A 23110-nucleotide genomic window follows, 5' to 3' on the forward strand; every position below is an offset into this window, starting at 1 on the left:
TCCCCACCGTGGGCTCGGCCCCGTGAGTTCGGTCCCTGGAGGCTCGCGCTCGGGGGTCCCGGACCCCGGGCGGAGGCCTTAGCAGCCGGCAGGGTGGGGCTCCGCTGGGCCCCGGGTCCTGAGCTCTGGCCACAGCGTCTCTTCCCTGCGGGAGCCGGAGAGGCCCCGGCCGGGGCGCAGCAGCGACCGAGGTCAGGGCGGACCTCCCCGTGGACGGAAGTCAGCAGCAGAAAGCCTCGCGGGGTCACGTCCTAGAGGAGGTCGGCCTGCTTGTTGTTGCAGTGCTTGTGTTTTAGGTCACCGGACGTGGCCCTGGAGCGCTCGCTCACCGTGTCTGCCAGGCTGGGGGCAGATGAGGTGGCCTGTTGGGTGTACGGGGGGGACGAGGAGGCCACGCGATTCGGAGGCAGTTCTGGCCTCCAGCCTGCAGGGATGCCGGTGAACAGCTCTTAACCGCTGTCCTCGGTTCCTGAGGAGAGGCTGCGCTTTGCTTGCCACACCGAGCCACCTGCACCCCGGACGGGAGCGCTTCCACACCCCCGGGATTGCCGCCCTCTGGGAGCCGTCCCTGCCTCTGGGGTTCACGGAAGTCCTGGGAGTAAAGCGAAGCTGGCGTCGGGGTGGACCGACAGAGCTGCTGAGCAGTACCTGTTGGTTAGGCAGAGCGTTCAAAGGTGATGCTTGATGATGCTACTAGAGGAAGGTGAAGCACAAAAGGCCTCACAGGGAAGGTGACTCAAGCGAAACCCATTATGTTTTTCTTATGTATCTTTCTTTATGTGAAGGGAAGAGAAAAAGCAGAGGATCAAAAAGAAGCTCCATGTGAAGAAAGTTGCATCCCAGTTTCCTAATCCGGGGGCTTGATTTCCTCCCCCCCCCGCCCCCGCCTCTGGTGTCACTTCCCCTCCTCGAGCCCATTTTGCTGTACTCATGCCTTTCGAGCCTTTTTCGCTGTTGTTACTGGGAATTTTTTGGTACCAGGACCTTGTGCTTGCCGGGCAGGCACTGTGCCGCTGAGCTACGGCCCCAGCCGGCAACCTTTCTGTCCGCCACACTCATCGTCCTTTTTTAGCAACATGGAAAGACTGGAGCAATCCTCTGCTTAGGGAGAAGAGATCTCCACATCAGTGAAATGTCAGCTGATTTCAGTCTTCCCTGCTGGCATCTTCCCAAGACAGTTTTGATTGTCACCACTTGGGGGGAGGGGTAGTTTTCACAGCAAAGAATTATTATACTCAAAATATCGATATCACTGAGAGAAATATCTGTTCCTGTCTTCAGTGTCTGCTCTAGGGAGAACAAATAAGGAAGGAAAAAACTAGAAATCACACGATCACTGTGAAGCTGGGCATGTGCCACATTCCTGTAATCCCAGCTACTTAGGAAACTGAGGCACAAGAATCATACATTCCAGGCCAGCCTAGGCAATTTAGAAAGACTCTGTCTCAAAATTTTGAAAAAAGGGCTGGGGCTATGGGTCAGTGGTACAGCACCCCGGGGTTCATTTTATCTGCAAGGGTTACTAATTCTTTCTGGTTTGGGGCAAAAAAATTGTAAAGGTCTGGGACGTGAAGGACAGAAAAGGAAGACAGACTTGAGACCATACCACATACTGGGAAAGTTGGGAAAAAGAATAAATAATTTTAAAATTATGCCAGGGATATAGCTCAGCGGTAAGTGCCTGCCTAGCAAGAGCAAGGTCATGAGTTTGATTCCCGGTACCACAAACAAACAAACAAAAACTTACACCTTATTTTGTAGGACACGTTGTGTGAAAAGAAAAAATTTGAATGGAAATATTCCCTCCTCAAATGATACAACCAGACTAGGCAGAGTGGTGTGCAATGATAGATCCCAGCACTCTGGGAGGCTGAGGCAGGAGGGTCACAAGTTCAAACACAGCCTGTACAACTTAGTGAGACCCTGTCTCAAAATAAGTAATAAAGAAAGACTGGTGATATACTTTATGTGAAGGCCTCAAGCAGAAAAAAAAAAAGTTCTTTCTCAGGCAAACTACTAAGGAATCAGGAGCAGACTCCCTGGCCACATACCCCGCAGATTCAGGTGAGCCTTGGCCTCCTTTGCACACAGTGTGTTGCCTTTCGCAGTTGGCTACTGGGCCTTTGCACAGGCTGCTCCCTTGCCACCTTAGGCAGAGCTGGGTGCCCCTCACTGCCTCACAGCACTCCACCGCTCCTTGGGAGGAAACATCTGCGGCGGCGTTCAAAGGGCAGAGACAGTTGCTCAAAGGAAGTTGGAATCAAAAAAGACACGAAAAACAAACTTGGCCTGGGGCAGGAGGGAGTAGAATGGGCAGCTAAGGTTGGATTTCTCATCCAAACATTGGGCTTGAGGGCAGGGCACAGTGAACCAGTGAACAGAGGAGAAAACAAACATTCGTTCAGCCTAGTGTTTGGCTTTCTGTGAACTCCTTCTGTAAGGAAACTTAGAAGGCTCAGGCCAAGAAGGCAGGTGGAGCCTGAGATAGCAGATCCTGAGGGTGGCCCTGATACCTGGCAGGCAACCTTGTCACGCAGTGCCGGGGCCCAGGAACACACAGGTGTCCACTCCTTGCGTGGGCCAGATCCTGTTCACTTTGGGACAAACACGAGCTATGAGAAGACCCAGAGTGCTCCAAGGAATTAGAAAGAAATTAGCACTGTTTAACCACAACTGATAAGAATTGGGGCGAGAGAAAGGCCTGAGACCCAGGACTTTCTGGCAGGCACTGTCTTAAAATCATACATTAACGAGGCACTTTGTTTCCTAGGCACTAAATCCATCCGAGAGCACATCCATCAGTCCGAAGGTCAAGTGTCTAAAGATCCTTTCCAGTGTGCCTTATCTACCAGTGTGTTTTGTATGCCTGCAAAAGTTTCTGCTTCCACTGAAGAAAAACAGGAAACCCAAGTAGCAGCAGTTCCTCAGAGAACACAGGCCTGCTTGTGCAGATACCTGCCATCAAACCAGTGGCAGGATTGTGTGGAACGTCATTAAATCCAATGCACTTTCAGTGCTGGGGACTGACCCCAGGGTCTTTGCGCTGAGTTGTATCCCCAGCCCTTTTTTAAAATTTTGAGACAGGATCTTGCTAAATTGCCCAGGCTGGGCTGAAACTTGCAATCCTCCTGCCTCAGCTTCCCACATTGCTGGCATTACATGCAGTGCGACCACACGCAGCCAAAAATCAAATTCTTATCTCTGCTTTTTGGTTGATATTTGGAGTGGTTAAAGAGCCAGCAAGTCAAAAGTACAGACTTGAGAGTTTGTGAGGTTTCAAAGAGAACATGACAGAGCAGATATAAATAGAGCAGACTTATGGGCCATTGGTTTCTGCTTTGCTGGTTACTCTTGGAACTGTATGTGTTTATTCCTTGATTTCCTGTCCAGCCCATGCTAGTGCTGGTAGAACTTTTTTCTTGTTCCCAAGACTGGTGACCCCTTCTCTTTATTTCTTTTCTTGTTACCTTCGATCTCTATCATGTACGTGTCTTAATATCATCATGGTGCTGATGTTTGCAGTCTGTTCTTTACCTGTAACTATTTCAGGATTTGTCTATGGGAGGATTCAAAAAAGTGAAAATTATCTGCGCTTGGTTTTGTGTGTCTGTCATCCCAGCACTTAGAAGGCTGAGACAGGAGGATCACTGAAAGTTTGAGACCAGCCTGGCTACATGATGGGTTCAAGGCCAGCCCGCACTGCATAATAAGACCTTGTCTCAAAAAAAAAAAAAAAAGAAAAGAAAAGGTGAAAATCAGTAAATGGTTTTCATACTCTTAGAATTGATTGCTCACCCCCCCCTCATCCCATTCCTCACCTGCAGAGCCCTTCTCCTGTTTGGAATGGCCCTGTGGGCACTGCTCGGGGTGGCTGTGCCCTACAGTGCTGGCCAGCAATGCAGGAAGAGGTGGCCATGAGGAGTTTGGCATGGGTGCCGTGGCCAGGCCCATCTTCCCTGCCTGCAAAGCAGAGCCGGCTCAAGGCTGCATTCTGCACAGCAGCGCAGATCTCTGCCTCATCCGTGCGCACATCCTGGGCTTGAGCTGTTGGCTCTTCTGGATCGACGCCCATCCCTACCTCGCTTTCTGACCTTTCTGTGCTTTCCTTTGGTGTGTGTGGGTTCCTCCCTCACCCTTTGCTCTCACTTTAAAAGGGTGGTGGGTGAGGCTTTTAAAAGGGTGTGTCTGGTGAGGCCAGACACATACAAGGACCTAGGCTGCTACCTTGAACACGAAGCCAGACATTTAGGAACATCCCATTTGTCAAAATATAAAGCATTGTGTTTTGTCTGTCTTTTAGGAATAAGAAGCTTTCGTTTGCCTGATTAGAAACGAATCATTGCAATCTAAATGTAAAGAAATGCATGAAATTTTGTATACTGAGCATTTTCTTCAGCAGCATCTCAGGATTGGCAGATCTGTGCAGCATCTTACTGGCTGTGGCCTGCGGAGGCTGAGTGCTTCTAGGCGTTATGCTGAGCACGTGTTCATCACAGCCCTCTACGGTCATTTTGTCACTGGCCTCATCTTAGTTGAGATGGAAGCACAGGAAGGTCAAGATTCTTACCCTAAAGCTACCCAGCTATTAGTAAAGAGCCAGGATCTAACTCAAACTCTGTATATTTCTGTTGAGAGGTACACCCAGATTTCTAACCCGTGTTTGTGTGCTTTTACGATTTCTTTCATTAAAGTAGTGCATGTGTCTAGTGCATGATTTGAGAGGTATGATGATACTGCAGAAGCAACTTCCTTCTCACCCAGTCATGAACCTACCCAACTCGTGTCCCTAGAAGCAACCTCAACTTTTTGTGTTTTCCTCTAGCAACAGTGTCAGACACAGATGCATTCATTTGCTCACAGTTTACACTGATGCTAGTGTACTTGTCCTCATGGTTTTTTTCACTTAGCCGCGTGCTTCAAGATGCCCTCAGAAACTCCCTGTCATGGTGACATGGTCTTTCCCCATTCAGTGTTAACAGAATCCTTGACTTCTCTACCGTAGAGTACCTCAGAATGACGTGAAGTTCTGCGCTTCCAGGTACCCTAAGTCAGTTTTCAAATCACAACCTTATTTTAGACGACTTTGCTAAAATGCAGTGTCATCTGACTCAGTGTCATATGAGTTTGGGGAAGTTCTATTTGCTAGACGAAGCAGTTTCTGTTTCTCAGTACTTCCCACATCTGAGATCACTTAGTCAGTAACACTACTTCAAACCTCACTGCCCCCGCCTCAGGTTCTGCTGACTTCCTGGGGAAGATGCAGTGAATTCACATCGAGATGTTGCGTGAGACCTGTGTCTGTGTTCTAGACCTCCTCATCTCCCACCTTCCTGTCCACTTCTTTCTGGGCTCATAGCTGGGCCTTTGCACACTTCTTGGAAATAGATGCTTCCACCCAGCGCTTCTTTGCCAAGTGGGTGATGAAGTGCAGTCCTCACAGATCTTCCTTCCGGGATGATCATCCCTCCCCACTGTCCTTGCAGGTCACCCCTGGGCATGACCAGGATGCAGTGGCCATCAATTTTCAGCTTGTGCCCAAATGCCAACCCGACTCTTGTATACACTGGCTTAGGCCTGTCCCTCCTCCGCCGGGCAGCCATATTGTGTTTTATTTAATATTTTATCTGGATGGACAGGAGCATATTCAGGGATTCCATGTGGCCTTCCTTACTGTGACAGCTGTTACCTCAAGCCCTGGCTTACGTCACCATTAGTAGATCAGTAAGGTGAGGGAGAACCAACAAAGAGTGAAGCATTTTAAGGAAAAGAGTGATCGCCTGGGGGTTCCATGCGTGTGGTGCTTTGGGCATTTAAGAAGAGCACGGCTATGTGGGATTCCTGCCAAAAATGCATAACCCCAATCTAGTTATGGCAAAACAGCAGACAAACCCACTTTGAGAAACATGTACAAAACAGTAAGTCCGTCCTTCACAATGTCGAGGCCATGAAAGTCAAAGAAAGACTGAGGAACTTTACCAATTAAACAAGAGTGAAGAGATAAGAAAATTGCATGATCCTAGATTGGATCCTGGCTTGGTAAGATACAGCTACCAAGGCCATTATTGGGACCCTTGATGAAAATAGTATATAAACATTCATAGCATTGTATCGATGGTCTCAGTTTTGAGAATGCCACTGTTCTTCGAAAATGTACAGAAGCGTTTATGGGTTACTAAGCAAACAGTTCAAAACCCTAATTTTATAACATTATAAAAAGAGTGCTACAGCGACATTGCTGTCCACCTCTTTTGGCACGTGTGGGAGTGGAGTGGCAGTTAACATGGTGCTATGTTTGTCCCAAATCATCCATCTATCCCTCTTTTTTGTGGTACCGGGAATTGAACCCAGGGCCTCTTGCGTGCTGGAGCCTCATCTCCAGCTCTTTCTGTTTTTTTAAATTTTGAAACAGTGTTTTGCTAAATGTTCAGACTGGCCTCAAACTTGATGTGACCCTCCTGCCTCCACCTCCCAAGTAGCTGAGATTACAGGTGTGTGCTACCACACCTGGTCACTCTTTGCTTTTTTTCCAGGGTGGGGAATGGCATTTCAAAATAAGCTGCAGGTGGTATCGCACTGGGCTCTTAAGAGCTTCAGCACGCATATCGTTGGCTAGAGTCCAATATTTGCTTATGGGTTATTTTGAGGTAAAATTTACATACCGTGAAATGTACAAATCTTAAGTGCACGATGGGATGAATGTTAGGAAATACAGAAGTCTGTGTAATTCAGCCCTCTGTCATGATACAGAATATTTTCAGCACCCCAGAAAGTTCTCCCGTGCCCCTTCCCAGCAAGCCCTTTCCACACTCCATCAGAGGCAACCACTGTTTTTAAATTTTGTACAATATTTGTGCTTGTTCTAAAAATCTGATATAAATCATACCATATCATATGGTGCTCTTTTTTGTAAGTCTTCTTTTACTGCACACAGCTTTTTTGAGATTTGTCCATATTGCGTGTATTGATACTTTGATCCTTTTCATTGCCAAAGGGTATCCTTTTGTATGGATGGGTCACAACTGGTTTATACATTCTCTTGTGCTGAAACACTTGGGTTGTTCCCACTTTTTGGCTGTTATGAACATGAAGCTGTTATGTACATTTATGTAGAAATTTCTGCATGGAAAAATGTTTAGTTTTGTTTTGGACAAATCCCTAGGAGTGGGGTTGCTGGACTATCGCGTGAGTTTAACTTTACAGCAGAAATTACCAAGCTGCCTTCCACAGCGGCTGTGACATTCAACACCTCCTCCAGCAGCAAATGAGAGTTCCAGTACTTGGTGTCATCTTTTTCATTTCAGCCATTCTCGTAGGTATATAATGGTAGCCTGTTGTGGTTTCAATTTAATTCCTTTCTCACCGATTACAGTGACATTGAATATTTCCGAGTTGCAGTTTATGGGCTGACCATGAGCCTTTGCTGCTTATTTCATCCACTGCTCTCTTGTTTGAACTGGGCAGGCTGTGTCCAGCCAGCTGAACGCTGTAACCGAGGACATGTACGCCAACGGGTCTGCTTCCCCTGGGAGCCCTGCCCAGGCCAAGGGGCAGGAGGTGCGGAAAGTGCGGCTCATACAGTTTGAGAAGGTCACGGAGGAGCCCATGGTAATCCCTTGTCATATTGTCACCCACCATTTACCTCTCCCTTATGTGGGTCTTTGAGCCACAAGAGTCGACTCAGCCACTGTGTCTCTTAGCCCCCACCTGCAGCTCCTCAGAGCGAGCTTCCTGCCTGCTCCGGTTGGGGACCATCCCTGATATAAAGGGAAAGTGTTTCTTCTGAGAAGCTGCCTTAAGCGCTTTTAAAGATAACCTCAAAGAGAGCTTCAGATAGAGCTCACTGTGCCATTACCTTTATTTCAGGGAATCACTTTGAAACTGAATGAAAAACAGTCCTGTACCGTGGCCCGGATTCTTCATGGTGGCATGATCCATAGACAAGGTACGCCATGGGGGTCCTAGGTCGGGTTTTATTCTGGGATTAATCATTTGCTTCCTGTTCAGTGGTGTGGGACATGATGGGTACAATCCTAAAACCAATAGCATTTTTGTGACTGTGCCAGACTTTTTTTAATGTGTCTTAATAAGTGGCTCTTTAGAAAACTGCATGCTAAGATTTAATACAAATTACCCAGTGCCAGCATCTCTCCCTCGGAGCCTTCCTATACACCATTTTTGGCTGATATTTTTCTAGTTAATTAATATTTGAAGCATTGCTACATGCCTCCCATTGCATTAGACTTTGAGTCTACAGCAGTGAGGGGAACAGATCATCGCTACTGCGCTGAAGCTAGCAATTTATAACTGAGAAAACAGACGTTACCGTTGGGTTGCCTTAATGTTAAAGCGCCATCGATTCTCAGGTACATCGTTTAGTAAAATCTGTTTAAGAGGGTGATGACAGAACAGGACAATATATTAAAATAGGACATGCTTTCAGCAACTGGTGGTAGCCTGTACTTAGCCATCTGATTCGTGCCATTCTTTGAGCCCTGCCTGGAACTTTTCCTAATGTTGGGGTGATGGCTACTCAAATGAATTTTTCCTACCTTATTAATTCTCACCCTTTTATGTTTAGGGTTTTTCTGATATCCAACATAGCACAAATATTGATAACCAATCTTTACACAGAATCCAGACAGTGATTAACTTTACCATTTGGGAGCATTGTGGAGTTTTAACTAAACAGTAACGAAGGAACATTGAACTTGTTGCTGAATGAGACTACTGCCTTGCCTTGCTTTGCCTTGCCTTGCTCGGTGTGTCTGAGTCTCCTGGAGTCAGTAGTCATTCTAGGTCCAGGAATTTGAGGAGAAGGTGCTTGCCTAGATATATCCTTTGAGGGATTCAAAAAGACATTTATTTCTATCTCTTGTGGTTAATTTTTTTTTTTTATTTTAGAGATAAAAGAAAGAAAACATATTACCAGACACATGGACATTTACAAAGTAACGCAAAAACAATACAAGCAATACATATTTTCAGACAAGGTGATAGGAAGTTGGCAACAGTGGCTGTAGTATATACTGATATGTTCAAATATGTTCAAATTGGTTACTCAGATAAACAAACATAGGCATGTAAGATTGATCAAACAGTTAAACATTAATTCTTCCTTTCAATAAAGCAATAGAAATCAGTAGTATAACTGTCTTAGCCATCCTGTCTATACATACATACGTGTCTTCCCTTCTTTCTTTCTTTTCTCTTTTCCCTCATCCCAGCTGCTCCCCCCTAAGCAGTTTCCTTCCCCTTCACAATATCCATTGCACCCCTCAGACTTCATTCACTTCCTCGCGTTCTTACCCTAGTGAGGCAACACGGTATTTACTCGTGTGGGTCTGATTTATTTCACTTATGAGTATGGTCTCTAGGCGTGACCATTTACCTATAAAAGCCCCGAGTTTATTTTTCTTTATAGCTGAGTAATATTCCATTGTATGAAAATACCACGTCTTTTTTTATCCATTCCTCAGTGGATGGACATTTGGGTTGCTTCCACGATTTAGCTATTACAGATTGCGCTGCTGTAAACATGGGTGCACATATATCGCTGTGATATGATGTTTTCAGTTCTTCTGGGAAAATACCCAGAAGGGGAATAGCTGGGTTGAATGGGACCGCTAATCCTAGTTTACCGAGGAACCTTCAGACTGAGTTCCACAGTGGTTACACCAGTCTACACTCTCACCAAGAATGGAGAAGTAGTGTTCCTTTCTCCCCACAGCCCCTCCAGCATTTGTTATGGGATGATTTCTTGATGCTAGCCATTCTTCCTGGGGTGAGATGGAATCTCAGTGTTGTTTGAATTTGCATTTCTTGAATGACCAATGATGTTGAACATTTTTTCATGTATTTAGTTGCCATTTGTATTTCTTCATCTGAGCAGTGTGTATTCATCTCAGATGGCCATGTTTGGATTGGGTCTTTGAATTTGGAGAGGTTGATTTTTTTAATTCTTTCTACGTTCTAGATAGAAGTCCTTTGAGGAACAGTTGGCTAACGTTTTTTCCCAATTTGTGGGCTTTCTTTTGACTCTGCTGGTGATTTCTTTAGATGTGCAGAAACTTTTCAGTAAGATGACATCCCAGTTGTTGATTCTTTGAAGTATCCTATGCAGTTTGGGTTTTGTTCATGAAGTGGTTAAATGTTTTCAATCTGGGTACTTCGCAGAATCTAGCTTGTACCATGCTCTGGGTGACGGTTCCTCCCCTCTGCGAGCTTGAGTTACGCTGACAGCTTCCTTGAACTTTTATTCTTGTATGCACTAATTTTTTTTTTCCTGGCAGGCTCCCTTCATGTGGGGGATGAGATCCTAGAAATCAATGGCACAAATGTGACTAATCACTCAGTAGATCAGCTGCAGAAGGCCATGGTAGGTTCCTTTATGCTAGCTGAATACTTCACAAGGTATTGAAGCGCTTCGATGTCAGTGGACCTTATTTCTCTACCAAAGTGTTTATACTTCACTGAGGGGGCCGTGATTATTCCTGATACTTATTCTATATAAGGAATGATGTTTTTCCGCTTTCATCTGATAAAAGCAGGGCAAATAACCAGGAGCATCAGTATGGGGTATTGGAAAGAACATTGTGCTGGAAATTGGAAGACCTCGGCCTTTAGTGGCAACTCTATTCCGGCTTTTCTGGCTGTTGGACTTTGAGTGGATGAATTAATACCTCTCAGTCTTTGTTTGCTCATCTTCAGAGTGCACGGCCGGGTGTGCTGTTGGCGTTTGTCTGGCACCTGTCTGTGCAGCACTGCGCTCGGGTCTCTGCTGAGTGCCCTGTTGGCCCCTCCTGAGTCTCGCCCACTCCTCTGCTTGGCTGTGTGCTGACTCCGTCCCCGCGTAAGCTGGGCTCGGTGGGTTCAGCAGCAAGTTAGAGGATGAGACATGAGACAGGCTGTTTATATCCGCAGGCCTTCCCCACCAGACCCGTTTGCTGAAGGCTGGACCCTCACTCGTAGGCACAGTTTTCGTACCCCCTCACTTGAGGATGCCTGTGTGTGTGTGAATGTTCCTCCGTGAAAATCTCTTCAGCCCCGCTTCCTGCAGTCCTGGGGACTGAACCCGGGTTTGGTCGTTAGTTTGTTTCCCAGTTCTGGGGATTGAACCCGTGGTGTTTGGGTTCAATGAGCTACATCCCCAGCCCTTTTTTTTATTTTTTCTTTTTAGGCAGGGTCTTGCTGAGTCACTAAGCTACCCGGACTGGGCTTGAACCTCTGATCCTCTCGTCTTGTCTCTCCTAGAGTGCTAGGATTACAGGCGTGAGCCGCCACACCCAGCTGTTCGTTTTTCATTTTGAGACAGCGTCTGGCTAAATTGCCCAGGCTGGCCTTGAATTTGGGATTCTCCTACCTCAGCCACCTGAGTACCTGGGACTGCAGGCCCGTGCCGCCTAGTTCTTGCTGAGATGCCGAGTAATACAGCAGTTAGTACCAGGCGTGCCTGCAGTGAACAGCCCTGCGGATGGGCTTCTGACACTGAGCTTATGAACATAAGCTCCTTGCTGAAGGAGATGGTACATGTAAAAATTAATAATTCTAAAAAGTTTCTAAACTTTATTATAAAAATGCAAGCAACCAGATAGAAAAGTACGTGAAAGAAATAAGAAAAAGCAGATGGCCAGTAAGCTTTTAAAAAGATACTCATTCATTGCAGCATTACTCACAGCAACTAGGGCCTAGAATCAATGCTCAATGAAGAGGAAATGTGTGCACGTCGTGGAATACTCCTCAGCCTTCAAAAAGAAGAAAATTCCTGCATTTGCCACAACACAGATGAACCCAGAGGATGTTATGTGAACTAAGCCAAGCAAAAAAAGATAAATACCGTAGAACTCGTCTGTATGTGCAATCTAAAAAGTCCAACTTGTAGAAGTAGACAGTAGAGCGCTGCTTACCGCAGGCTGGGTTTGGAGAAGGGTGATGGAAAGATGTTGGTCAAAGTATTCAAAATTCCAGGTAGAGAAGAAGAGATTTTGTGTGCAACACGGTGACTATATTTAATAACAACGACTTGCATTCCCGAGACTTGCTGAGAGTAGATTTTAAGTGTTCTCATCACAAAAAAGATATGTGAGGTAATGCATGTGTTAATTACTCTAGTTAGTCCTTTCACAATGTACACATATTTCAAAACAACACATTGCAAACAGGAATGACAAATAATATACAATTTGTATTTCTCAGATTGAAAGAGAGAGAGAAGAGAGGAGAGAGGATGTTCAACTTTGTTTTAACAAAATTATGAAATAAAAAAGCCATGAAATTTGTAACGGCTATCAGATTGACAGAAATTTAAAAAGAATGTTGCTAGTAGTGGTGATTTATGCCTGTAAGCCCAGCAGTCAGGAGGCTGAGACAGGAAGATTGCAAGTTCAAGGCATCATGAGACTGTTTCAAAAAAATAAAAATAAACAAAGGAATGTGAATATGTGATTCTGACAAGAATTTAGAGGAAAAGAGCTCTCCTGCACTCCTGGTGGGAGTGGAATTGTTACCATCTTTGGGGGAAAATAATCGGAGGATCATTATTAAAGCTCAAAATATTCATACCACTTGATTCTGCATTTCTACAGTGAGATTCAATTCTATAAAAGTCAAAATGTAATATCTAAGATGTACGTTGAAAGTATCTGTTGAGCAGGTGAGACCATGTGTGCCCGGGATCATTGTAGGAACTTCTGAGTACCTTTTGGGGGTCAAGAGTGGAAGGAGGCAGCCCAGTGCAGTGGCACAGGCCTGACATCCCAGCACTCAGGAAGCTGAGGCAGGAGGATCGCCGAGGCCAGGCTGGGCTACATAGACTCTGTCTTAAAAGAGAAAGAGTGGGAGGAAGAAGTCATTAGCTTTTTCTTCACTATTGTTTGTGTGTTTTCATATCGTTACTCTGGCGATGGGACACATACTTATGTTGCAGGAGGAGCAGTCCTACAAAAATCTCCAACTGTAGGGTAAAGATGGCTGTTGGGGGAGAACCTGGGACTTTGATGGGGGTGAATGATGCCACCGAACCTAAAATCATTCAAGTTAATGTTCCTTACAATTTTATTTCTTCTTTCTTTTTAATAGAAAGAAACCAAAGGAATGATCTCATTAAAAGTAATTCCCAACCAGCAAAGTCGTCTTCCTGCACTACAGGTAGGTGGCGCCATTCTCCCTGTTACTTTTTTGCACTTTTTTTTCTTTGAGATTTGATTCTACCTTTAACTTCTAAATATCCCATAAGTGTGCAAGTGCGTGGCTCAGGGGCCCGTTAGACACGAGCTGGTTTCCTCTGGACTAAAGCCCAGGGGCTCACTGTCCTTAGGCCTGGACAGTCAGCCAGGCAGTGGCATGAGGGTGGCCCCGGGGTGGTCAGATGGTGAAGAAACAATACAGCTCCAACGTCAAGATGTTCTCTTCTAAAACTCATTGGAGTTGATTTTTGTATAGTACATTGTAAGGGTTTTGTAGTTATTCTTCATTAATTTGCTAAGAATTTTAGTCTTGAATGGGCTTTGAATTTTATCAAGTGTTTTTTGCTTCATCTAGTGGGAAGAACATACGATTTTTTTCCTTTGTGTTGCTGAACTAGATCCTGTATTATTGTGACTGTCCTTTTTGTACATTGCTGTATTTGGTTTGCTAATGCTTTGCTTCAGAACCTTACATCTCTGTTGCTGAGAAAGATTATAAGATTCTTGTCACACTGCGGTATCTTAGTTATGCTAGACTTATAAAATGAGCTAGGAAATGCCATCATTTCAGAATGTCTCATTTTGTATGAGATTACCCTTATTTGTTCAAGTACTGTTTGAAAAATTTGCCAACAAAGCCATCAGTTCCCCCTTCCCTCCCCCTCCCCTCGCTTTCTTCTCTCTCTCTCTCTCTCTCTCTCTCTCTCTCTCTCTCTCTCTCTCAGAAGCAGTGGAATAGAATTTTCATAATTCTTTTTTGGTAGATACATAAGGTATGAGCAAAATATACAGCAAATGTTTAAATTTAAGAGTGCCTTACAATGAAGGGCACATGGCCATGAAAAGCCCTCCGTCCCTGTAAACGTACTTATCTCCCGCTCATGCCACTTTCTGAAGCAGCTCTCCCCTGAGTGTCTTTACAAGGCGTCAGCGGAAGGCGGGGAGTGCCGCTGCCAAGTGGCATCCAACAGAAAGGCAGGCTCATGAAGCCCTTACAGTGCGTCCTTACCCACCTTACTCACCGGATCTCACAGGGTACGACTTCCGGCTCTTCCCCGAAATCAAAGTGACCACGAAAGGCCAACATTTTGAATCGATTCAGGACATTGAGGCAGCCACAGCAGTGCAATTAAAGACCCTTAATTCTACTAGTAAATTGTCTTCTCTGCTTTGTTAACATCATTAATCTTTTCAAAGAATCAAGTTTGCCTTTATCTTCTTAGTGCTATTGTCTTTTTCATTTCTTTCTGCTCGTCATTATTTTTTTCTTTCTTTGGGTTGGATTTGACCCTCTAATCTCACTATCACAGCTAATCAGTATGAAGTTCTACTATAGTTTCTTCCTGGCTTTTTTCTATGCATAAATCAATACTTATTTTTTATTTTGAACATACTAAGTATTGTTTTTGTCTAATGACATTCTCATTTAACCTCATAGCAGCAGCATTTTCTGAGGGCATTAAATATTCCACAAGTTGCTGTTTATGGTTTCATGGTAACATGCTTGGTAGTGACCATATTTAACCAGGTTCCAACTCGTGGTGAATAAGGTTCTGTCCAATACCTCACTCTTGTAAGCAGTGCTTGACCAGTGCTGTGATGGGCAGGCTTATCTGTATGTCACTGATGATACTTCCCAGATAAAGGCGGAGAGGGGGAATGTAGGGGTATTAACGTTTGAAGACTTAGGGCACATTCGCATTGTTTAGATTGTCTTCTAGAAAGGGTCTACCAGGTTTATTTAACATACTGGTAGAGAGAGCACACACATTGCAGATAGTAGCCACTCTGTACTCTGAGACACACAGCTCCGATCCAGTAACTGAAAACATGCTGATCAGGAAGACATCTTAGGGGCTGGGGATTTAGCTCAGCGGCATAGCACCTGCCTGGCAAGCGCGAGGTCGTGAGTTCGATTCGCGGTACCAGAAAAACAAAAAAAAGGAAGGCATCTCACTGCCTTCTTGTTCAGAGGGTCAGTTCTGATCCTGTGCAGGTGTGACACCAGGCACTCGCGATCCCTTCGTTATCCACCTCCCTTCTGTCGGGTGCTCGCCCACCACTCTCAGCTCCCCAGTGTTCATCCCCCACAAACAGCTTAGAGCAGCAGGACTTTGTCCATCCGTGCTCAGAGAGTGGTCATTCTCTTCAGGGTGCTGCCTGCAGTTTCCTTTGCTTTCTTTTTCAGATGTTCATGAGAGCACAGTTCGACTACGATCCCAAAAAAGACAGTCTGATCCCTTGCAAGGAGGCGGGACTAAAGTTTGTTACAGGGGACATTATCCAGATCATCAACAAGGATGACAGCAACTGGTGGCAGGGGCGGGTGGAAGGCTCCTCCAAGGAGTCCGCGGGACTGATCCCTTCCCCCGAGCTGCAGGAATGGTGAGCTGCCTTCGTGCAGATGGACTCTGTAGATGGAAAGGGCACATGCCTGCCACAGACAGTCACTTAGCTGCATGACTCTGGGTTCTTTCCTGTTGTCACTGGCCCTCCTAGGCAGCCTCCCGGCTTCCCTGGCATAACGGGTGAGGGAGGGCCTGCAGCGAGCCGAGAAACTTCACTGATAGCTGTTGGTTCCTTCGCTTCCTCAGGTGCCTCCCCCTGCACTGACGAAGCCCTCCCTGGTCTTCTGCCTCCCTTCTCCCACTCTGTGCTGTTTCTGGGAAGACTCATGAGTCCTGCAGGAAACGGTCACATTTTAAACATGTGTCTTTTGTACAGACAGATCCCTGGCACACAGAAGAAATAATTCCTTTCCCCACGTCAGATTGCTCACTTAGTGTAGGTTAGTCCAGGAAAATCCGTATTCACCACCGACCCTCCCTCTGCCCCTGCAACATAAGTTCAGCATAGAGATCACAACCTCAGGGGTGTTCTTTCATATACCAGTCTTGCACTTTGAAGCCGGAGTTCTGCTTGATCTCATCTCCAGGGATGATGCAGTGGGAGGGAAATTATAAACATGGCACCGAACCACAGGATGTGCTTTGTAGAAATAAATTTAGCACGAGAGCAGCAGAAAAAATACAGTGCAGACCCTGGGTGATGCTGGTCAAAACCTGGAGCACATTGGCTGTGACCTCTAGGCCGTTTACACCTTGCTTAGAAGGTCGCAAGCTCAGGAGCAGCAGATGGCTGGAAAAACCTGGGAAAATACGAAATGCAACTGTGGGCCACAGCTCATTAATGAGGCGGGACGTCAGTTTGGTAGACTGCAACAGCTATTTCTTTTGAAAAATGACATTGAATGTACAAACATTAGTATACGTTGCTCGTAGTAATAGAAGGTGGTGTTTCACAAAACTGTTGTCCTACTTGTGTGTGTGTACGTCTATGTAGGTGCACCCATTATAATACAGGATTGCCATGGACAATACATTTACTGTTGTGGTTTGGGTGCCAGGCCCAAGGCCCCCTGCCTGTGGTGCCTGCCTCCCTTGTTCACCTCTGGACAGAGGCCGGCCAGAAGGCAGGCTGCCCCGAGGGCAGGACACGGTCGGGGCTCGTTTCCTCGCGAGAGAAACTTCCACCGCCGGCTGTTTGGACGCTCGCGTACAAACTCGCTGAGTAGGCGAGGGAGTGGCCTGGGTGGGCCTGGGAGCCAGCCCCGCATGGAGTCGTGTGTGGGCCGGGCGTGGTGAGCGGAGTGAGCCAGCCTGGGATCTGAGTGTAGAAAGGAAAGGGGTTACTTGGCATGCTTACGGACGGTAAGCACCTGTGGCTTTTACACTTCGGTCGTCTGTTCCTGCCAGGCGGGTGGCGAGCGTGGCTCAGTCCGCTCCAAGTGAAGCCCCGAGCTGCAGTCCTTTCGGGAAGAAGAAGAAGTATAAAGACAAGTACCTGGCCAAGCACAGCTCAAGTAAGCTTTCTGAGCTCCCCGATTCCCTGGCTCCAGCCTGGTTCCCGGGCTCTTTAAACAGCAAAGGAGAGGGAAAAAAAAAAAGCAAACCAGCAAAGGAGAGGTGGTGGGCGGAGCACATGTTCCCCCAAAGCACCAGGTGTTCCAGTTTGCTTGACCTCCGCAGTCGGGGTCCAGTGGCAGTAGAAAGGAAGGTCATCGGCCAGGCCTGCACTTTCCTCAGGTGACAGCACCTTCGGTGTTCCTTGGCCGCAAGCCCTGGGCAGTTGCAGAGAGGAGCCTGCTCTCTTGAGAACTAATTCTGGCTTGCTGTTTCTTTTTTTAAAACCGCCTGTAGCTGGAAACAACCGTGATCTCTCAGTATCTAGAGGGGATTAGTTCTAGCATCCCTGTGTATACCCAAATCCTCCGATTTCTAAGTGGCTTATTTCAAATGCTGTAAATGCTATGTAAGTAGTTGTTGAGCTGGATTATTTAGGGAAGAATTGGAAGAACAAAATTTATGTATGTATTCTATGCAGACCCACTTTTTTCAAATATTTTCAGTCCATCGTTGGCTGACTCTGAGGATGCAGAACCCATGGATATGGAGGGCTAACTGTATATTACAATTATGAGTGGACTCAAGCAGCTTGCTGATAACAAGTAGCCTGCCATTGGGCTACCATTCATTGAATGCTCCCACTTTTTTGGGAGCATTCTAAACAGAGAGAAGCTCATGAGCAAATCATAGAACCCAGAGTTGTCAAGCACGTCAGAAACGTACACAGGAGTAGCGAGGGCCTGGGAGGCGATGGCTGGAGTCAGGTCGGCGGCGTCCCTGGGGTAAGGCAGTGTGGACGTTGTGTTAGCATCACTGAGTTCTGAGTGCCCGTGAGGCAGCCAAGCTTCATACCCGAGGGAGCTGGCTCCAAGGGGAGCATCTGGCTTGGAAACAGGAGTCACCAGGTTACTGCAACTAGGGAGAAGGGAGAACAGCAGACCAGAAAAGTCAGCTGAGAGACAGAAGAAGGGTGAGAATGGAGAGTCTAAAAAATTGGGAGGAATCAGAGTCCGAAGAGCTAGCAGACAGTCATGTCAAGGGGTCACGGGGAGGCTGTTGAGGAAACCAGATCAAAGCCCACAGGAAGGCGCCAATGTGTTTCAGTTTACTCAAACAGACTTAGTTTACTGTGACATCCTGTTCTTCCTAATTCTTATCAGTATCGCCTGTGGTTGCCCCAGACAGCGGCTTAACACTTCTGATTAGGCAGAGTCGTCTTCATTCCCCAGGAAGGTTACATTCAGTTCAGATTCCCCACAGTGTAAACAGTGAGTCATGGCGCTGGTTGTGGTTTAGGGTCCTGATGCCTTGATCCCAGCCCCTGTGCTTGATCTCCTACCGAGCGGCCAAGGATTAGCCTTTCAGAAGCTAAGCAGGATCCCATCAGTCCCTTGCTCAAAACTCACTTGTCACATTAAAATAAAAACAAATGCAGTCTGGAGTCTTCCTCCCTTCCATCCTCCCCAGCCTCAGCTCCAGCCTCTTCCCCCACTGCTTGGCTGGGTGTCAGCTTCTTAACCCTGGCTCGCTCTTCCCAGCCGGGCTTGCAAATGAATGTTGCTTCATTTTCTCTGTCTCTAGTTTTTGACCAGTTGGATGTTGTTTCCTACGAGGAAGTTGTCCGGCTCCCTGCGTTCAAGAGGAAGACCTTGGTGCTGATCGGTATCTTCTCACTGCGCCCTACTGCTTTGCCAGATCCAGAGTGCATGCCTGTCCTTGCTTCCCACCTATATTCATGGGAAGAGCTCTCCACCGGGGTCCGCCTCACCTTATGGGGTTTCTGCTATTGGGCTGGGTTTGGTCATAACCCTCTTCATCCACGTGGGTGGCAGGAGGGTATGCCAGTGATAGGCTCGTGCTTTGCGTAAAGTTACAGCTTCGCCGGCCTAGCGAGGGCCCTCGAAGTCCCCCGAGCTGCAGAGCCTTCCATATGCCCCCAAACAGCTCTGACCTAAAGTGCAATGAGTCCTGGCTCCTGACCCAGGTACGGGGCCTTGAGCCTGCTGAGCGGCTTACCTTCCTGTCGTGAGAGCCAAAACATTGGTTGGTTAGAGGATCTGTTAAGAGTTTGAGGGAAATTCCCAACAAAAACACTGACTTAAATTTCATTCCATTAACTTTGGAAATTCGTAAGAGCGAATATACTTGCAAAATAAACAGAAAACTCCATGTTGGCTGGTTCTTTCATGGAAATGACAGTTGTATGCTGCATCCTGACCCACAGCCCTTAGAAAAAGCCTCCTTCCCCCACCAATGGATCAAAGAGGACTGGAAGCAACTCGGTGGTCCCCAATTTCCGGCAGCAACTGCTGCATCTCCACTCTTGTCCCTGCCTTTGTCTTGGGTGCAGTGAGGAAGCTTCCTTTTCTCCCCACGCAGGAGCCAGCGGGGTTGGTCGCAGCCACATTAAGAATGCCCTGCTCAGCCAGAACCCGGAGAAGTTCGTGTACCCGGCCCCGTGTAAGTAGCTCTTGCACCTTGGAGAACGGGCAGCCTGAAGGATGGCGCGTCCTCATTGTAGGTTGCTATCCGCTCTGCCTGAGATGCCACGCAGCCTTTCTTCATAGTTTTATTTTTAAGTGTTTAATTATAAAAACTAAAAGTTTGGAAAGAAAAGTTTATACCCACCATTGCTCCAACTAACAAAATAACTTGTCTTGTTCTCGTCTATATACCGGTAACAGAAGCTGTAGTAAACATTTTTTACTCTTTTAAAAATTCAGAATTAAAATTCATTAGCTGGGTATGGTGGCGCACACCTGTAATCCCAGCTGCTCAGGAGTCTCAGGCAGGTGGGTCACAAGTTTGATGCCAGCCTGAGCAACTTAAGCCCCTACTCAAAATAAGAAATGAAAAAGGCTGAGAGTTTAACTCAGTGGTAGAGCCCTTGCCTGGCACATTGAAGACTCTGGATTCAATCCCCAGAACTATATATAAAAAAAGAAAATTTATACATATTGCATTTTTAAATATACTTTATCAATTTTCTCGTCCTCTACTGTCTGCCTACATTGCTTTGAGAACTGTTTTATTTGGACACTGGATGTACAGTAGTTTCCTTAGCTATCTCACTGCTGTTTGAGATTTAGGCTGCTCCAGTTCTCGTGAAACACCTTTTAAATCAAAGCAGAGCTTAGGACAAGCCTGAAGAGTCTTGGGAGCAGCCTTAGTTATGGAGAACAATCGCTGTTGTGTTCTCAGAAGTGATTCGCTTCAGCATTGTGGGTATTCTGAGGTCCTGCTAAATGACATAGAGAACCAGACTGTGAACCTGCTGGTAGATGTTTTGCCTTTTTACACATGGATCACTGAGAGTCGTCCACAGGGACGGAGTGAGGAGTGAGTGGGAGAAGTGCTGGAATTCCAGGTCTGCATCTCAGTGCCTGGTAGTTTAGAGATCCCCTTTCTTGGTGGTGGTGGGGATTGAGACAGGGTCATGCTGTGTAGCCACACTGGCCTTGAACTCCCAGCAATCCTCCTGCCTCAGCCTCCCCAGTGCTGAGGTGACACACGTTTGCACCACACCCAGCTCCGAGATCCCTTAAAATATTTTCAGCTGTCATTTCTTCATTTCTGAGCTTCAGTATTCCTGGATTTGGTGGTTGGAGAAATGTAACTTCATACGGGGAAAACGATACAAATTTCTTACATTGGGCTTTGCTTCTTCAAAATTATGTCCCGGGCACATGGGTTTCTTGGTCTGCACTGCCATCCAGCATCACCCTTCAGGAGCCCACAGAAGGACACCCCCTGTCACATCTCTGCCCCATACAGACAACGTGGGCCAAGCCATTAAGAGATAGTGAGGACCTGAGCTCATCAGGACTTGGTGTCCCTGTCCACAGACACAACACGGCCACCAAGGAAGAGTGAGGAAGATGGGAAGGAGTACCACTTCATCTCAACAGAGGAGATGACGAGGAACATCTCTGCTAACGAGTTCTTGGAGTTTGGCAGCTATCAGGGCAATATGTTTGGGACCAAGTTTGAAACCGTGCACCAGATTCATAAACAGAACAAGATTGCAATCCTTGACATCGAGCCCCAGGTGCAGAGGTGTGGGCAGGCAGGAGTGCTGGTCGGGCCGCTTGTGGTGTGGAGTGCAATGCAAAGCAAGCTCCTGGGTGTCTGGTGGGAGCTCGGGCTTGCTTCCTATGTTTAGTGGGGTGAGCCTGCCACAAGAGCAGTAGGGCTGGAAGTTACCAGCATGGGTAAAGCCTAAAGCTGCTTATCGCGAAGCAGTGTATTTTGACATTTTTTTTTTTTTCCTTCCCTTTCTTTGTTCGCCTTTCCTCTTCTAGACCCTGAAGATTGTTCGGACAGCAGAGCTTTCACCTTTCATTGTGTTCATTGCACCTACTGACCAGGGCGCTCAGGTAAGGGCGCAGCCGGGCAGGGTGATGGGGTTTCCTCAGCTGGGGTTGCAAGGAGATGAAGGACAGCGTTTCGTTCATTCACTCATTCATTAATTTGGTAGTTACTACCCCACTGGCTGTACCACCCCTGCTTAGGTAACAGGGACAAAACCAATGGGACTGTCCCTGTCCTGGAGGGGTAGGGCTGGGTCCCGCAGCAGAAGTGGACAGCTGAGCAGATCCTGCTGTGCTGGGGTGGGGACTCGGGTAGGGCGGGCAGAGGGCGCTCCAGGAGACAGCAGGGGCACCAAAGCCCCGGGGTGGGGGTGGCTGTGGGGACAGGCCTGTGAGTACCTACTTCATTTTGTCCCGTAGCATGTTCGTTACATTTTTCATTTTCTGCCAATCTCATAGTGGGAAAAACAGCATTTCACACTTTTTATCTTTTACTGGAAATTAGCTTTTCATGCTATCTTCAGAGCCATTTGTGGGCCTGGGATTTAGCTCAGTGGCACAGGGCCAGCCTGGCAAGCATGAGGTCCTGAGTTCAATTCCCAGTACCCATCCCCCAAAATAAGAGGCATTTGTGTTGTCTTTTTTGTGAATTAGCTGGCCATATCGTTAGTTCATTTTTCCATTGGATTACTGGCCTTTTTCTTCCCCTTGGCCTCTCTGGGCCAGGGGTGCTACACCTGCTTCACCCACGGTTCTTTGTTGCAGACGGAAGCCCTGCAGCAGCTGCAGAAGGACTCTGAGGCTATCCGCAGCCAGTATGCTCACTACTTTGACCTCTCCTTGGTCAATAACGGTGTTGATGAAACCCTTCAGAAACTGCAGGAAGCCTTTGAGCAAGCATGCAGCTCTCCACAGTGGGTGCCCGTCTCCTGGGTTTACTAAGCTTGCAGCTCGGGGAGCTAGTGTGCCTCTCTTTGCATTTGAACTCCATTCCCCTTGCTTTAAGAAAAAAGGGCTGCTTCAACTAGTTGTCAGCTTCCAGCTCTCTGCAACTCTCCCAGATAGGCCACTAGGATCATCTTATCACGCAGGCTCCTGAAAGGCTGGGTTTGGTTTTCCTGATGGGGTCCTACTGATCTGGATCTCAAAAAGGTATCTGGAAATTGGGAATAAGTACTACCAAAACGCAACTGCTAATCACAGATGCACAAAAAAGCAGTGGATCCTTTTCCTCTGAAGCCTAAGCTTCTCCACCTTCAACTGCACTGGGTAGCTTTTCATTGGTCTTTACTTTGGAGAAAGCATTTTTTGCGACTTTCTAAGATGCCAAGTGAAACAGCTGTGCAAGTCACCTGCTCTAGGGAAACTCTCAAAGCAATAAAGATGTGGCTGTGAAAACACCAACAACCTTGCGACTTGGTTTCCATCTGCACCACACAGCCCTCTAGAAAGGGAAGTGCTGCCTGCTGCATTTCAATTGGGCAGTGGCATCAATGCCAGATGCCCTTCTCGGGTCCGGATGTGGCCGATCAAACACAGCACTGCCTTTGAAAAAGCCCCTTAGGACTGCACTGCAGGGCTCACCTGCAGGCCGCCATGGGCGCATGTCTAAGCTTCTGTTAAGCAGAGGCTGAGCCAGTCTGTCAGGGTGGCCTCTCCCCCTATCAGACCTGGTTCCGTGTGTGGGGCTGAGGGCCCACTGCTGTTTGCCAAG

At 47.0% G+C, this 23110-nt stretch overlaps 1 protein-coding gene across 1 annotated transcript; it reads left to right on the forward strand.

Moving 5' to 3' along the window:
* Window positions 1–7461: 7461 nt before the first annotated feature.
* Mpp1 (membrane protein, palmitoylated 1, 55kDa) lies at window positions 7462–22800 on the forward strand (the record flags this gene model as incomplete). The annotated part of the gene is given in 11 exon segments (XM_013509992.1): window positions 7462–7605; window positions 7864–7942; window positions 10290–10375; window positions 13075–13143; window positions 15370–15566; window positions 16937–17043; window positions 18668–18748; window positions 19466–19546; window positions 20932–21134; window positions 21388–21462; window positions 22162–22800. Coding segments are annotated over 11 exon segments (1299 nt in total), but the record flags the coding sequence as incomplete, so codon positions are not given.
* Between the last annotated feature and the right edge of the window lie 310 nt (window positions 22801–23110).

Source organism: Chinchilla lanigera, unplaced genomic scaffold, assembly GCF_000276665.1.
Source record: "Chinchilla lanigera isolate Chin_1 unplaced genomic scaffold, ChiLan1.0 scaffold00193, whole genome shotgun sequence".
Taxonomy (NCBI): Eukaryota; Metazoa; Chordata; class Mammalia; order Rodentia; family Chinchillidae; genus Chinchilla; species Chinchilla lanigera.